The following is a 16039-nucleotide window of genomic DNA, read 5'->3' as shown; positions in this document are numbered from 1 at the left end:
AAGGCACATGACTAATCTACCTTCGGGGATAATACGGCTTTGGGAGTAAAAATGCTGATGAGTCAATTATGCGTACCACCCAACTGTCACCAGAATTATGCGGGTAAAGACACACAGGAACCATTACTGAAATCCATAGCCGTTGATAACATTCCATGATATAATTGTGAAAACTTCTTATTAATTTGAATACTATCCTAAGATAAAAGGCCGGCAACGCATGTGTGACTCCTCTAGTGTTACGGGTGTCCATGGGCGGCGCTGATCGCTTACCATCGGTGACTCGTCTGCTCGTTTGCAACCTATTCCATAAAAGAAAGATTACCATCACCAAATAAAGCTTAATATCTAAACAACAAGTTGTCATTGTGTCCATTCGGAGCAACATAGTGGAGCATATGCTGATATTCCCAGCGCTGGGCGTGTCCCTCTCTAACGAGCTGTCATACGTTTGTGACAAGTGGCGACGTTGACGGCCTATCTCTGGGCTTTATCTATTTCAACGGGATACGGCCCGTCGCCCGTCGCGTCGCCCATAGCCACACAGCCCGTTATTTTTGTTTCAAGATTTTAATCTAAGATTGTCTGTTCGATGACAATGTAATATCAACGAGAAATGTGCTACTAACTTTGCATTTTTGTGGCAATAAGTATTTTTTGAACTCTTATTTCTATTTAGGGCATTTCTATTAGGCTATTCCACGTGGATAACAGCATTCTTAGAATTTCTCATTGCTATGCTCATTAATGTGTAATAGATTAAGTTCCAACCACACATGTACTTACTTGTACACGTGCCTACAATACTAATTTTTTATTACCAAAACGTAGTTTTATACTTACTTTCGTAAAATGTTACTAAGTCGAAATCAAAGAAACTGGTTAGTTAGTTATCAAGTAAATGCTATGTAACGGTAGAGGCAGATGCATGCTGGGTGTGGAAGCGGCCACGTGAGTGGGACACGTGAACCACGGCCGACCAGCCTCCCTGCCACCCTCACCTCCCCAGCCTTTATAAATCCAGCTTTTGTCATAATTTTCCCTTTAAAAACTTCCCGCCATTGTCTACGCAGAACTCCTGAAGTACACGTTCAAGTTGAGGTAAAACAATCTACTTTATATGGACTCCCTTTTATTTATAACGAGAATGAAATTGTGCGCGCAAACAAACTGCCATGAATTTCACTATCCGCCTTAAACGTTTTGACAAGCGTATACATTTGCATTAAGTCGTCGTCCGCTCATCGAGCCAGAAAACTTACAATTAATATTAAAACATGCGCAATAAAATAAAGCCAAGCAGTCGGAAAGTATTCGCGTCACTCGAGCAGTGCTTTTGACATGGCTATTATTTTAATGGAACATTATAATGTTCTAAGTGCTCGGGTGTTGCGTTGGGAGTTTGTACCTTGTGGGGTGTGTTTTACAGGTGGTAATTCCTTGCTTATGTTGAAGTGTAAGTCTGTAAGATGTTGGGCGCTCATGACTATCCTGGGCTATGAGCACAGGGTTGCAAATGATACAGTTCTGATATTGTTCTCCTCTGTACTATAGACACAGTTTCTCGGCTCCGAACTCCGAAGCCGGCCGAGTAACCGATGTTATGTGCGCACGAAATCACAAACATCGATTATAATAAAACAATGTTATATTAGTATTCGTTTACCTACCTAAGCTACATAAATATATTATACGGTGCCTCCGGGCTACGACAGAACTTTACCTAATGTTACATCTGAGTAGGTATACAAACATAATTTTATATAGGTACCTAAATATTATTGTATATGGTGTTCATATTATTATACGACATTTTGCGTCCAAGTTGAAGTAATAAATATGAGTATTTAGCTACGGTAATTCACGTGTAAGCTGTAATCAGTTTTACATTAGCCCGACAATTGAAATTATTTTCTTAAACACGTGTTTGAAAAATAGGTTTAGTAATACAATTGCATAGGATTTTCACACGGTGAAACGTTACCGGAACCTAGGCAAATTATTTCTTTACAAGAATGACAATACGTTAAGTAGATATGTTGGAACAACCGAGTGAATACTGAGAAAAAAAAACGAATACCTACTCAATACCTACTTAATAATACCAAGAATAAAAAAAACTATGGTCTGATCTGTATCACACTTCATTTTTATATTACACTAGCGACCCACCCCAGCTTCGCATGGGTGCAATGGCGACATATTATGCATGAAAAATACTTAAAAACCTTCCTCTTGAATCACTCTATCTATTAAAAAAACCGCATCAAAATCCGTTGTGCAATTTTAACGATTTAAGCGTACAAAGGGACATAGGGACAGAGAAAGCGACTTTGTTTTATACGATGTAGTGACAAAGATATGTTATTTCAAAATATTTTCTTCAAACCCAACACATATAACAAAGATGGCGTCTTGCATACGCTTGTGGGCAATAGGGATGATCAGCATTTGACCCGCAATCAACCGGAGTGCACCCGCAGTCCGCACATATACCTTCATATGTAAATACAAACCCGACGGAGTAAGATTTCTAATGTAATTGACAGCAAAAAGATTGTTTCGAACCTCGAATGTTAGAGTCCGTGAATTGACCGTTGAATTTAAATAATGAATTTGTACTGGGAGCGTTCATTTTATTTCGTTTATTTTAATTCCATTTCAAACCCAGTATTGCAATGTTTACTCAGACAAATTAGGTGATTTGTTGTAAAGTATATTAATGTGCATTTAATTGCAATTACACCGGTGTTGCATCACCATACAAGGATTTTTTGTGTTTTACAAAACAATTATATTATTACAGTGGTACAAAAGGCGAACTTAATGCCACATAGCATTCTCTACCAGTCAATCTTAGGTTCACCACACTAGAGAAAATTTTCTAAAATATAAACCCGCAAAGAAAATTGATTTAGTTTAAAATTAGCTACGTATAGGAAGTAAATATAAATTGTTCAAGAAACTCTATTGCATTAGCTGAGTAACCAGGTTTCATCTAGTGATTACACGGGGCTTTAGGGAATTCGATGTTACAAGCGACCTATATTCCTGTGTATTTAGCGATGCACTGGTGACGGACACCAGTTTCAATTACAATAATTTAGTCTTGCCACAGTCCCACGGCAGTACCACTAAGGACTAGTTATGTATCGAGTTTGCGATAGCCATTTCATTTGAGGAGTTCTCTCCAAGTGGAAGGACATGGCCGTCCTCCCGAGATTTAGATCCATTCCATCGTATTAGTAGATTGGATCGCCGCCAGTCACTATAAAAACCCGCCCCGAAGCATTCCCACCACTTCATTGAACAACACTTTTTGTTTTATTTAAATTCTGTTTACTTGTTCAACGTTGGAATTAATTGATATTGGCAAGTTCACCTCTACGCGCCAACACCGGTGAGATGAACACTGAATTTACAAGCAAAAGGTATTGAAGTCTGCCGTGAACGATTAGAGGGCCGATGCACAATCTTACATTACATAAACACATATTAACATGGCATAAACCTAACTGAATAAATAAATTCGAGATAGAAAAGACACATTACAGAGAAATGGATGTGAAATTGTTAGCAAGATAAAACATTTATAATGTTAATTGTGTAATTCACGCATTAATTCAAACAATAGTCGTGGGGTGTCGCGAGTGTCGCCACGAGTGTACAACACCGCCCGGGAAGGGTGAACATAGCCCTCACTCAGTTTATTACTACAATGACTTGACATTTATTATCAGTTATGAAAATAAATTTCTCGTCGTGAAATAAAGGGAAAAATAAATTAAACTCAGTCGACCGCAAGGAAACGAGTTTAAGACTTAATTGTATAATATATTTGTCGGAAGGGCCGCTGTTTGTTGCACTTTTATTGTAATAAGTATTTTAATAATCTGTTTTGTTCTAGTTGTGCGTTTTTTTATGCGAATGTGCCCTCGGCAGGAGATTGTTGGACTTAACGGTTTGTTTTATTGCCGACAAAATTTGGTGTTAATGTTCTGTGTAGGTGCTTCATAGACAGCTATTAGGAACCGCCATCTTTATTTCCTGATGGTCTCACTCGCTGGGGTGTAAGTTATTAGGTTATAATGTAGTACAAATTTGTTAATATTAATCCGTGGATTCTGAATGATCTTCATTCAGAATGATGAAGAAAGTCGCAGTGACCCGGAGGTTTAAGACCGCTCTTCATGCATGAAGGCGCGGTTTCGAAACCTACCAACGGCAAGTACCAGTGTGACTATTCCCGAGTTATATGTAGTTTCTAAGATTATTTATACACCACTGACAAGCGGTGAAGGAAAACATCGTGAGGAAACCTGCGCTTATAATTTTTCATTATAAGTTTGAAATCGCCAATCTGCATTTAGCGAGCGTGGCGATTGATGCTCAAACCTTCTCCGTGCGAGAAGAGGCCTTGGTCAGCAGTGGCCACTTAAAGGCTGTCGATGTGAATCCGTGGATTCTGTTTGTGTCGATCCATCGTTAGAAAACTTTTGTGCTTGGCTAGCTTGGTGGCTGGGCAACCGGCTGCCACGTAACGTGTAGCGGGTTCGATTTCCGCACGGAGCACTTTGTGTGATCCACAAATTGTTATTTCGGGTCTGTGCGTGATGTGTATGTGAACGTACCCATGATACACCATACGACACAGGAGAAAATCCCAGAGTGGGGCAACGTTTTTAAAAAAATTGAATTGAATTTGTAATGTTTTGAATCAGAGTTATTTTTTTTATGTGAAGCGCGTGTGCTTGTGTTCCGTGACTGTGTCCAGTTTGTAGGGTTTAGCACGTTGTAAATCTCCACATAAAATATACAACATTGTTGTTTGTCACTATTGTTTCGGCGCGTGCCTCTACATTCTTGCTTTTTAGTTCCGATTTAAATTAACTACAAACAAAATGCTTTATGATGTTTTATAACCTTTTATGAAATTGCTGTGTGTTTTAGGTATTTTAGTCTGGACTGGGAAGATTAATTTTTAAGGAAGAACATGGAACAAAGAATAATCATTTTCCGAATCAGTGGGAGAGGATTTTGAACTCAGAGAGCCATGCTGGCCGCCGCTTGGTGACTCGTATGCTCATTTGCATCCCTATCCGTTAAAAAAACCTGACGTTTCTACATATTTAAGGGTGGGAGAGCCATGCTTCGGCACGAATAGGCCGGCTCGACCGGAGTGATACCACAGCCATACGGATAACCGACGTGAAACAATGCTTTCGTTGAATTTCTTTGTGTGAGTGAAGTTACAGAAGGTCCGATTACCCTTCCCAATCCTCAATCCCCAAAAAGGCCTTTAAAAAGGCTGGCAACGCATTTGTAATGCCTCTGATGTTTCGAGTACCCATAGGCGGCGCTTGTTGCTTACCATCAAGTGATCTGTTCGTTTATATTCCTGTTTACTTGAGTATCTTTATTTTGTGTTATTTCTGAAATCATAATAAAGATATTTATATCTATGAATAAATAGATTTTGCGTTTAAACATGTACTTTATATTTAAAGCCCAATGTTAGACCATTAACAGGGTGTTTCAACAATCCCTCGGCAACCGTTTAAGGTCAGTCGTCCGATTTACGGCACCGGACGGCGCCGGGTGAAGATTGAGCCGGTACTGCTAACAGTTTTTTTGTGTAGGTGTAAATCTTAAGGCGCGTTTACGACATTTTATAATGTGGCGTAAATGATGAGAGTTGGCGGTGTACAATGGGCAGAAGGAAGGATGTCTACTATTATATTTTTTGCTCATATTTCTAGACGCGTTTAATGGACAATATGTTGAATATGTATGTTTTTTCAAATTCATCATCATTGTCATACAGCTACATGATATTTTTTTACAATGGCATTGTTCATCCGCGATGATGACGCTTGCAACAGTGCCGAAATATCGGAAACTCACAAAAACTAATAAACATGGTAATTATCCCGTTTTAAGTTCTTGTGATACAGCCACAACATGTTGACTGCTGAGCGTAGACAATCAGAATCAGAATCAGGATCAGGCGAAGGCTAGAGGCCCCAAAAAGGCCAACTTTGTATCCATGTTTGGCTTTGATTAAGATGCATATTTAGCTGTTTAGTGTTATTATAACTTTAAAATGACTCTTTTAAGAATGCAATATGCGTCAAATATAATGAGTCAGTGATAATATAAAGCGAGTTATACATACAATTGTTCCAATTATAAAATTGCAACTAATACCCATAATGTTTTTAAATAATGGCCAAATGTAGGTCCAAAATGCCCGTTGCAGGTCATCAATGAAGTTAACGTCAGCAGTAGCACTTGGGCCATATCAGTGTTAGACCTTTGCAGTAACCGGGAACAGTAAAACAACACTTTTAGAGGGGTCGTGAAATTTTTAATGCGTTTCTAAAGCCACATATGTATTGTATAGTGACGCAATCATTTCCTATATAAAAAATATATCCGATGTTAAATATTTTGGAAAAGCAAATAGTGTGTTGTAGTAGTAGTGGTTTAATTTTTATCACATCATCAACAGCTTATGTATCGTGACAGCTGCTAGAGTCTAGAATTTAGACCAGACTACATGGGCCTTCTCTGGATGGGCCACATTTGGGCTCTTGATGCCTGATCCAGAGCTGCGGACTACCTAGCGGGTATTCCGGCGCTTTGGTTGAAAAACAGGAGTAGGAACGAGGTGGTTTTTAGTCAGTAAGAGTGTGATACTCCCTCTCGCTTCGCTCAAAGCAAGAGAAGGGAATGGATGATTTCCAACCCTTAAAAAAAATAGGCCTTCTTTCTATAAGACTAATCTCCTAGCAGGTGGGTCAGAGATAGGATCAGAGTGGCAGAGCGGAGAGACAACCTTAGTAGGATCTTACGGCCCCTTGTGGTAAATGTAGCATACATTTACCTGTCATCACCACTATATCGTATTTTTTACTTTAAAGAATCTCCTACTTTTTGGGAAGCCAGTTAAAAAATAAATTGGCTCGTTTTATGTAAAATTCTAAAGCAACTTGTTTTAAATATTTAATTCAACATTTATATAGCTCGAATAAAAACGTGTAACGTAATAAATTTTGCGTATGGATTTGCAGTTATTGATTTATGACTTTTTACAAATCTCCATGTGTGTGAAAAATATAACTTGTGTTTAAAATGGTCAAATCTTTAATATTAGTGGCCATTTTTTACGTGTACTTATGTGAAATTAGAGCAGGTATTGTCCGTTTACCAGGTTTTATTACTAAGTCGTTTTAATAAGGCCTTCGTTTAAAATAATGACACTCAAATCGGTTAGTTCCCCGTTTGTTGGAGACCCTACAAACTTGAAGTTAAAATTATATGGGTCCACATATGTCCCTAATATAATTGCAGCCTCTAATAAATACAAAGCCCATATAACACTTCAATGGGCAAAGACAAGACATGGTTTCACGGCAATACAAATTACATATATCCACGTAAAGCTACCTGTCCACCGGAGCCTAAGTGTCCCACTAATGAAAACTTTTCAAATCAGGAGCATTTGTCTCACTTAAAAAACATATTTTTTCTCACAGAAAACGGAACAACCGAGAAATCTGGTAATTGGTAAGTACGGATCCGCATATCTCTGATTGTCCCATATTTTCAAAGAGCTTCTTAGGTTGCGTTTATAAAAACGTAATATCACTGTATACACATCAAAACCAGGTAAGTCGTTTGGTGATAGTAAAGAAGAAATCGTTTGTTACCACCATGACTATTATCGTAGGTGTCGCAAAAACCGATTAACTGTCGATTTCAATAACCGATCTCAAACCCTAAAACTTTAGATTAAGGGCCTTATCATATTTGCGGATGGCGAGCGTCCGTAAAGCAAAGCGTGCGTGCAACGAATTCGTTACGTGTGTGCAACGAATATGTGACGCATGTGCAAAGAATTCGATGCAGACGCACTACGAGATTACCGCTAATAGCAGCGTGGACGCCATATTATTGTGTTACTGTACGTCATTAACTTGTTACGAACACGCGAAGAAAACATTGCGAATTTGACGCGCATCCGCGACGTCTTCGCTGTGTAGCCGCGGCATGTTCGCGGCGCATTCGTTTCGCGCCTGTTCCGTCCCGCAGCCGCTCTTAGTATGGATAAGGCTCTAAGATCTATTTTTGATATTTAGTTTCTGTCAAAAATGAAGATAGATCCAAAGATTTTGGATTAAAATCGGTGATTTGAATTGGTAGTTACTGACATATTTATCAGAGACCGCATAGCAGTATTCTCTTATAAACCTTTTAAAGTTTAAAACACAGGCCTTTAAAAATGATGATGATTTGTGATTATGATACATTATGTTATATTATAATAAAAAAATATATTACTTACTGGTACGTTTTTAGGACAAATACAACACAGGCACATCCAGGCGTTCAACGAAAGAATAATGTAAATAGAAGTCCAACGGATCTATCTGGAAAGAATTTAGCACGAAACAATAAAGCTAATAACTTAAGGTGAATGTCCTTAAGCTAAGGGCAGCCCGAAATTTAAATTTTCGTAAGGTTTTTCCGATTTACAGCTCGATATCGGTATAGTATGATGATAAAAAATATATTTACGGTAGTTGAACGTATGTGTAGTTGTGAAAGGCATTAACGTAACTTAGATCAGTATATTACGTAACGTAAATCAGAGGCTGTGTTGTCAGATAAATAACATAAAGTGATCTGGGGTAGGCCTATACCTAGTAGCGGAGGTTCAAAGGCGAATAATCAGATGATGATGATGATTTTTTACCCCAGGTATTCAACTGGATCGAAATTGGTTGTAAAGCGTTTTCTCCGAAAGAGTAAAGAACACACAGATACTACTAAGTCATCTGAGTCGTCTGAAGTAACTTCTAGTGAATCAGAAGGGTTTAAAATTAATGATTTTATCAATATATTCAATAGTAATATTAAAGGACTCAAAAAAGCTATCAATAATAAAACAACAAAACACGACTTAGATAGGAGTCCCATAACAGAAAAGAATAAATACAAAACGTATAAATCACAAACTATGGATAAGAAAAAACATAAGGATAGTAGTAGTAATGAAGACATAAGAGCAACTGAAAAAATAAATAAAAAAGGCAATTCGAATCAGAACAAGAATAAAAATCCTAACAAAGAGAAATACCACCTTGAAGAAAGAAGTAGAGAAATATCTCGGATTAAGGAAAGAATGAAAAGTAAAAACCGCTATAAAGGCAAAACTATGAACCCAAAGAGAGACCCAGAAAAGATGCAAGAAGCTTTTCAATTAAATGAAGACGTTACTCCTATTCCGACTACAGACCGCGGCAAAAACATGAACGTAAAAAAATTCTTACCAAACAAAGAAAATGGTAGAAATAAAAACGAGAATCAAGACAAAACTAGTAAAATTGGTGGTAATTTAATTGGTGAATCAGTTCCAGGACGAGCTTTGAACACTGGAATGAAACTGCCCGTCCCGAGTGTATCGAAATTAAGATCTCACCAAAAGAAACTAAACGATTTGAGGTGGCATGACGTAATATTTTAAATTGATATTTTTAAGGGGGGAGGGACGCTTTTGATACAATTTTGAAACAGTTTCCATATCCAGTCATAAATGTCATTTTTATTAATTTTACTTGGGTTGAATCATAATTTATTCCCATACATACATAAGCTTATCATGATTATAATTATGTCATTGTCTATAACTGTCGTATTTCCTATTTTAACTTTTGTATTTTGTACCTGATTTTAGATCAACAAGAATGCCACCTATGCTTAACCAACTTGATGAGTAAGTATTACTTGTATTTATTGGAACAATTTTTACACAACTTGTTGTCAAGAAAGATCATTATAATGATTATTGTGATTATACTAGAGAAGATGAGAATGTTATTCAAAATTGCGATCACAAAAAACATACAATTAGTACTAAGAGTATAAATACTAATCTGTCGTACAAATGAATGTCGTAGTGGTCGGGTTCGAAACCTACAAACGGCAAGTACCAATGTGACTTCTCCCGAGTTTTATGTATTTTTAGACACTATTGACAAAATGGTGAAGAAAAACATCGTGAGGAAACCAAAGCTTATAATTTCTTATTACAAATTTGAAATCGCCAACCCACATTGAGCAAGCATGGCGGTTAATGCTCAAACCTTCTCCGTGTGAGAAGAGGCTTTTGGTCAGCAGTGGCCGCTTATAGGCTGTTGATGTTTGATAACAAACCTAAGGAATTAATATGTTTCACTTTATCTTATTTTCTAGTGAAGTTACAACACCAAAAAAATGGGTAAAACCAAATTCTGCGAGTCCGCCAAATACACTTAGTCCCTATGCTGTAAGTTGAGCTGGTCAAATAAATGTTATGTTGTCCTTACATATTTGATTTGTATGTTTAAAGGTTTCTTTCTTTTTCGTAAAATGTGTAACTTTTGGAATGAGTAAACATTTTTACCGGGCTTTAATCCTACTTAAAGTTACAATCTTTGGGATGCTGACTGTATACTGTCCGTACTGTCTATACGATTCCCAATCAGTTTAGAAATCGGTGTGCTATGTAAAATTATGCCACTGCACAAAAATGTATCATATCTATGTCTACACCAACATGTAGGGATATTACTATATATTTTTTAAAGATATAAAACTGTTTGTTATGCTTGTTTACAGATATTGGCACAAATGAAAATAGTGATGGACTGTTTTCCTCATGCGAATGCTACATTTGAAACTATTGGTCGGACGGTCGAATATAACGATATAATCATCGTTAAAATTACTGACAGAAAACAAAAATATTTTCGAACTGAAGAAAGCAAATATATAGATGAGGTTCCAGAGAAGAAGATAATTTTTATAGTCCATGGATTGAACGTCATGGGGATGACTAAAATGTTGCATCTCTCTGCTATCGAAGAATTAAAGATACTAATGTCATACTATTTAAATCATTTAGAGAAGTTTGACATATTTTTGATGCCTTTGGCGAATCCTGATGGATACTCCCTTTTGCATAACGTTTATGTAAGTAATAATAATATGAGTGACAAATTAAAAAGATATCAAGTAGTTTAAGGTACTCTAAAGACTGGCAGCATTGCCATGTTGATTGGCAACGCTTTATCTTTGCCCTAGTCTAAACTAGCATTACGTAATCTGAAGTATATGATTATGATTGTTCAAATGTTTAGCTGTAGTACCTTTCTAATTTATGGTTTTGTCTGCTAGCACGGAGGCATGTGGAACAAGAATGCGTCGCCTCAAGAGGCTTGTCGTGGAGTGTTATTGGACCGTAACTTCGACGTGGCATGGAATGCCACTCGTCAGATCAGCTCCTGCAGCCCACTGTACCCAGGCCCAGCGCCATTCTCTGAAGTGGAAACAAATGCCGTCCGAAATATTTTCCATTACTTCGGTCACAAGATCGTAGCGTACATTAATGTGCATTCAGGAACATATAATGAAAAAGTTTTTAAGGTATTTTAGTACAAATGTACTTCTGCGTTCCTATCAATCATTGAGTGGTCCATTTCGATATTGGCATTCTGATCAAAATACTATTGGTTATTTTTAAGCAAAACAGATTAGTTAAAATTGTTATGCGATTGATGGACTTCGTGTTTCTCATTTTCGTGAATATGACTCTTGGTGTGGTTTGAAACTAGTCGAACTCTCTCGATGATTCCATCATTATTCTTCCTATTATTCTTTATAGGGAGATGCCATCTTATACCCTCGAGGATATACAGAATTACAGACGGATGATGATAAATATATTGACTTGAAAGGAGAGGTGGACGAGGCTATGAAGAATGCCAGTTTTCAAGTTATGTCAGTAGCTGTTGACACCTTGTACAATTGGTATGGGAAAATATCAGGATCGAGTGTGGACTATGCATCTACGGTAAACACTCAAATATTTGGTGACATTTTGGTTCAAATTTTTTGTCCTCTGACTCGTCGAATGGACTGACCTCCTCAGAGACAAAGAGTATGGAAATCTTCTTGCCCATGTCCTCTTAGATCCATTGCTACTTTCAGAGATGCTGTATAATGCTTGTAGGTGCTTCATTTCCTCTAGTGTCCTATGTTAACAAGTAATCAGTTCCTCCGAAGATTAAGAACTTGTTTCACAATGTCTGGATAGCCACTATGTATCGATAATTAAGAATATAATTTGTATGCACTATCTGTCACATAAGTCGGGCACTTATATGAAGGTGGTGAAACAGGCGATAAAAGAAGTGGCGTTACTCTTAAAATGATCAGAAATAGATAATTGTTTGTTCTTTGAATGGCAGGTTTACGGTATTCCCTATGCCTTGGAGTTTGTGATGCAGCTGTACCAGGAGGATTATACAAACCCAATACAACATTACGCTCTCACCGAGATCTGGAACCGGCTCATAGACACAGTCTTCACCAACATTTGGAAGAGTCTTCACGTCAACGATCTCCGGAAAAAATAATACTATTTAGTATAATAATAAAATGTTATTAACACCTTCATTGCCAACAAAAAACTGTTAAAAGCTATTCCTCTACTAGTGTCGGACAGCGTTGTCCGACATGGCGTCTAAGGTGTAAGTTCCGAATTCCAAAAAAGATAGATGACCTTAGTGTGTCCTTCTTATATGTATGTATGTTTGTCCGCGGTTATCTTGTGATTGGCTTACCCGATTTTGATACTGTTTTCACAAAATTATTACACTTACTCTGTCTGTTGAGTCACGTTGGTATTGGAGTTAGGAGCTAATTGGGAATAATTACTACCACAGCGGGTGACCTTTGGTAGCAACACCAATATTTATAAACACAGTCACCGAGGGATTCCTGCCTGTGGGAAAAAGAAGATATACGCATTATATATCATGTGTTTATTGCTTGTCCATTTTTACCGACTTTATATCTTATCAGTTACAACAACTTACCGTAGCCAATTTTATGCTTTTTAGTTTATTTTGATTTTTTAAGTAGGTTTTTTAAACTCAGTTTTTTATTTTTTCTAGTTATGTTATTTTGTTACATTGTCGTTGTTTCCTAAACTACCATGTACAATTCGAATTCGAAAAATCTTTGTACCTAACCTCAGGATTCAACACTTTCCGGAGCTGTGGGCAACGTAACAGGTTACCGGGGCTCCGGCTCACGTAACAGGTTACCGGGGCTCCGGCTCAAAGCAGGAGTAGGAACGTGGTGATTTTTAGTCAGTAAGAGTCTGACACTCGCTCTCGCTTCACCCAAGGCGGGAGAAGCCATTTGGATGATTTTCCTCCCTCAAAAAAAGGATACAACACTTCACTGTCTGTATGTTATGTTATAATAACACTTACGACTCGATCAACGAATTTCTCTGGATTAAAAGGTTATTTACATACACAGGTTTGTTAGCAGTCTCCATATAAACATACACTCCTTCCTCAAATAATGACGAATTTGATCACTCATAACTCATAACTGACACTTTCTCTCACATTTAACCCATGCGTCATCGATAATCTGCTATGCTATGTCAAAATTCAAAACAATAAAACGATCATATTGAGTTACAAACGTTACACAGACGTTTTATAAAGAGTTTGATAATTTAAGTGTCTAACTAAACGGTCAATGTATTTTGAAATGTTAATTTGTGTGTTACTAAGTAAGTATGTCAGGCCGGTTGCTGTTGTGGAACTGGTTTTGCATACAAAACGGCTCATGAAAGAGAGAACGAAGAAAGTGAACGTATGTATAGCTTTTCGTGGTTTTTAAGCCTTTGTGTTTGTTGTTAGTACTTTTGTTTTATGCCGTCCTGGTACCGCTAGTATTTGGGGCATACGTGACGCACGTGGATGGCCGACTTGAAGACCACACCTCTTTATTATGGTCACTCCGTTGATGTTCTTTGGGTATTTAAAGCTGATTAGTTAACGGTGAATATCAATAACTCATCTGTTAGTAGATTTGCATACTAGAAAACACAAAATACACGTACGAGAAGGAACGGGGTGGTTTTTAGTCAGTAAGAGTCTGACACTCCCTCTCGCCTCGCCCAAGGCGGGAGAAGTCATTGGATGATTTTCCCCCCTCAAAAAAAAAGAGATCAAGTAACTGGTATCTGATTAAGACGCGATAAGATTACCGTTGCACGTGATTTATCGGACGACTACTACAATGCGTAACAGAACTTTTTGTCATATTTCAAGCGAGCATTGCACTCATGCTTTGTGTATCGTTTATATGAAGATAAATACCAACTTTTGTCTGTAGTTTTTGTTATTAGAAATGTGTACAGAATATCTACAGAATACAGATATTGATTTTTGAAACAGGACGAATGTTAATTAATTTAAAAATATCGTGTTTTTGTTAAAAAGACATGTTACATTTGCCACATGTTGTTTATTGTCGTGTAAGCTGGGCAGGTTTATGAGTCCTATTGTAGCCCGAAAGTAGTCGAGTTACTTTTGCAACAGTTACGCGGGTAATTTGTACATAAATAATTCATCACGATAGTCAAATTACATAAATAACCATTCAAATATTAATCTCTTTTATAATATTATTACAGTAAAGTAAAATAAGCTCATGCACTCTTGCTAAAGCAACTTCGCGACGAATGATATTTATTCAGTGTTCACAAAGAATGTTCATCTCGGTCCTTTTAGAGTAAAAGTACTGGATATGTATCACCACTAAAATATTTCTGCAGTCACAAACGCTTTAGACTAAAGTAAATAAAAGAAAAGCTTAAAATTACACCAGAATTCACATTTAAATGTTTTACTAACTTCATTAAATAAACTTAAGAAACGAAATCATTTAACGTTAATTACTTTATTGAAATAATTATGCTTTTTGTTAAAAAAAAGAAATCTAAATATTAAGTAAGTAAATTTTTTATCCTATATACATTTGCAAAATTTATTGAAAAGATGAAGCATACCACGTCAGTACTTTCGTATAATCATTTTGTCTTCATCTATCTTTGAAGAAAAATACATCGATATAGAGTCAGCAATTTAAGAGAAACAAACACACATTCTGTCATACATTATTCGGATACGAGTAAGTGCTGTTTATGTACTGGATTGAATTTTGTTATCTCTTAGTGAGCAGTGACTCAGTAACTGTGGTCGCTGTCACTGACAATGGGACCGTTATGTAGGTGGTTCTGCGCCGGTACGGTACCTGACATTATTGGGCCCGCAACGCCTTGATTAACTCGTTCGTTTGTTTAGTTTACGGTATTACTCGATTGACTCATGCAAGTGTAATATATTAAGAATACATTTACGTACTCTTACTAAAGGTGTTTATTTTAATACAGAATCGGCGATGGTGGCAGACGTCAGATACAATTTTAGAATTACAGAGTCTAATGCTGGAATCATTTCTGCAGCATTACAATTTTTAAACCGAAATATGAGTATTACTCAAAATATCTTTCGGGGTTTTTTGAGGGGGATAATCATCCAATTACTTCTCCTGCCTTGGGCGAGGCGGGTGGGAGTGTCAGACTCTTACAGACTAAAAACCACCCCGTACCTACTCCTGCTCTTCGATTCGGAGCCCCGGTAAACTTGCTAAGTAGTCCGCAGCTCCGGATGAGGCATCAACCCTACTGGGCCCCATCTGTGGTAGTCTGATGGATCTTTGAGGGGTCTGCGATTTTTATCTCTTGTATCCGATTTCTGAGGATTATAATTGTTTAAGATTAATTATCTGAATTGACTGTCTATTCAAGAAGTAAAACGCACGTGAAAATTTTTGTCAGATAGATTTTTTAGGCCTTCCAAAATATATTGTCCAATCATACATTTCGAACGGATTAGTGACGTGCAATATTAACAGGATTGCAGCTTTCAGATTCCACACGATCCATCATTCCAGGCTATCAAATATAAAGCATATAGTAATATAGGTATTGTATTTAGGTCTAGCTGTGACCTAGATTGTACGGTTTGTGTTGTAGTTATTGATTTCCGAATCAGCTCGTTCAAATAATTTCGCTACGTTAGTTTGTGTTTATATGAACGATTATTTGTAATGGGAAAATGAATCA

The 16039-nt window shown here is 37.2% G+C and overlaps 1 protein-coding gene across 2 annotated transcripts; it reads left to right on the top strand.

The window, feature by feature from the left end:
* The first annotated feature begins 7001 nt into the window (after window positions 1-7001).
* On the top strand, window positions 7002-12499 carry LOC118266477 (carboxypeptidase B). Of its 2 annotated transcripts, none has more exons than XM_035579950.2 (9): window positions 7002-7195; window positions 7539-7569; window positions 8764-9507; window positions 9740-9778; window positions 10258-10330; window positions 10663-11016; window positions 11221-11469; window positions 11708-11896; window positions 12294-12499. In XM_035579950.2, the coding sequence occupies exons 1-9, from the start codon at window positions 7135-7137 to the stop codon at window positions 12459-12461; spliced, it is 1908 nt and encodes a 635-aa protein (XP_035435843.1). In that variant the 5' UTR covers window positions 7002-7134; the 3' UTR covers window positions 12462-12499. The 2 variants fall into 2 exon arrangements, with proteins under 2 accessions (XP_035435843.1, XP_035435844.1); XM_035579951.2 differs by lacking the exon at window positions 8764-9507 and adding an exon at window positions 8362-8475 and having other exon boundaries at window positions 7004-7195.
* The last annotated feature ends 3540 nt before the right edge of the window (window positions 12500-16039 follow it).

This window comes from Spodoptera frugiperda, chromosome 7, assembly GCF_023101765.2.
Source record: "Spodoptera frugiperda isolate SF20-4 chromosome 7, AGI-APGP_CSIRO_Sfru_2.0, whole genome shotgun sequence".
Lineage (NCBI taxonomy): Eukaryota > Metazoa > Arthropoda > Insecta > Lepidoptera > Noctuidae > Spodoptera > Spodoptera frugiperda.
This window is presented reverse-complemented; position numbering and strand designations above follow the sequence as displayed.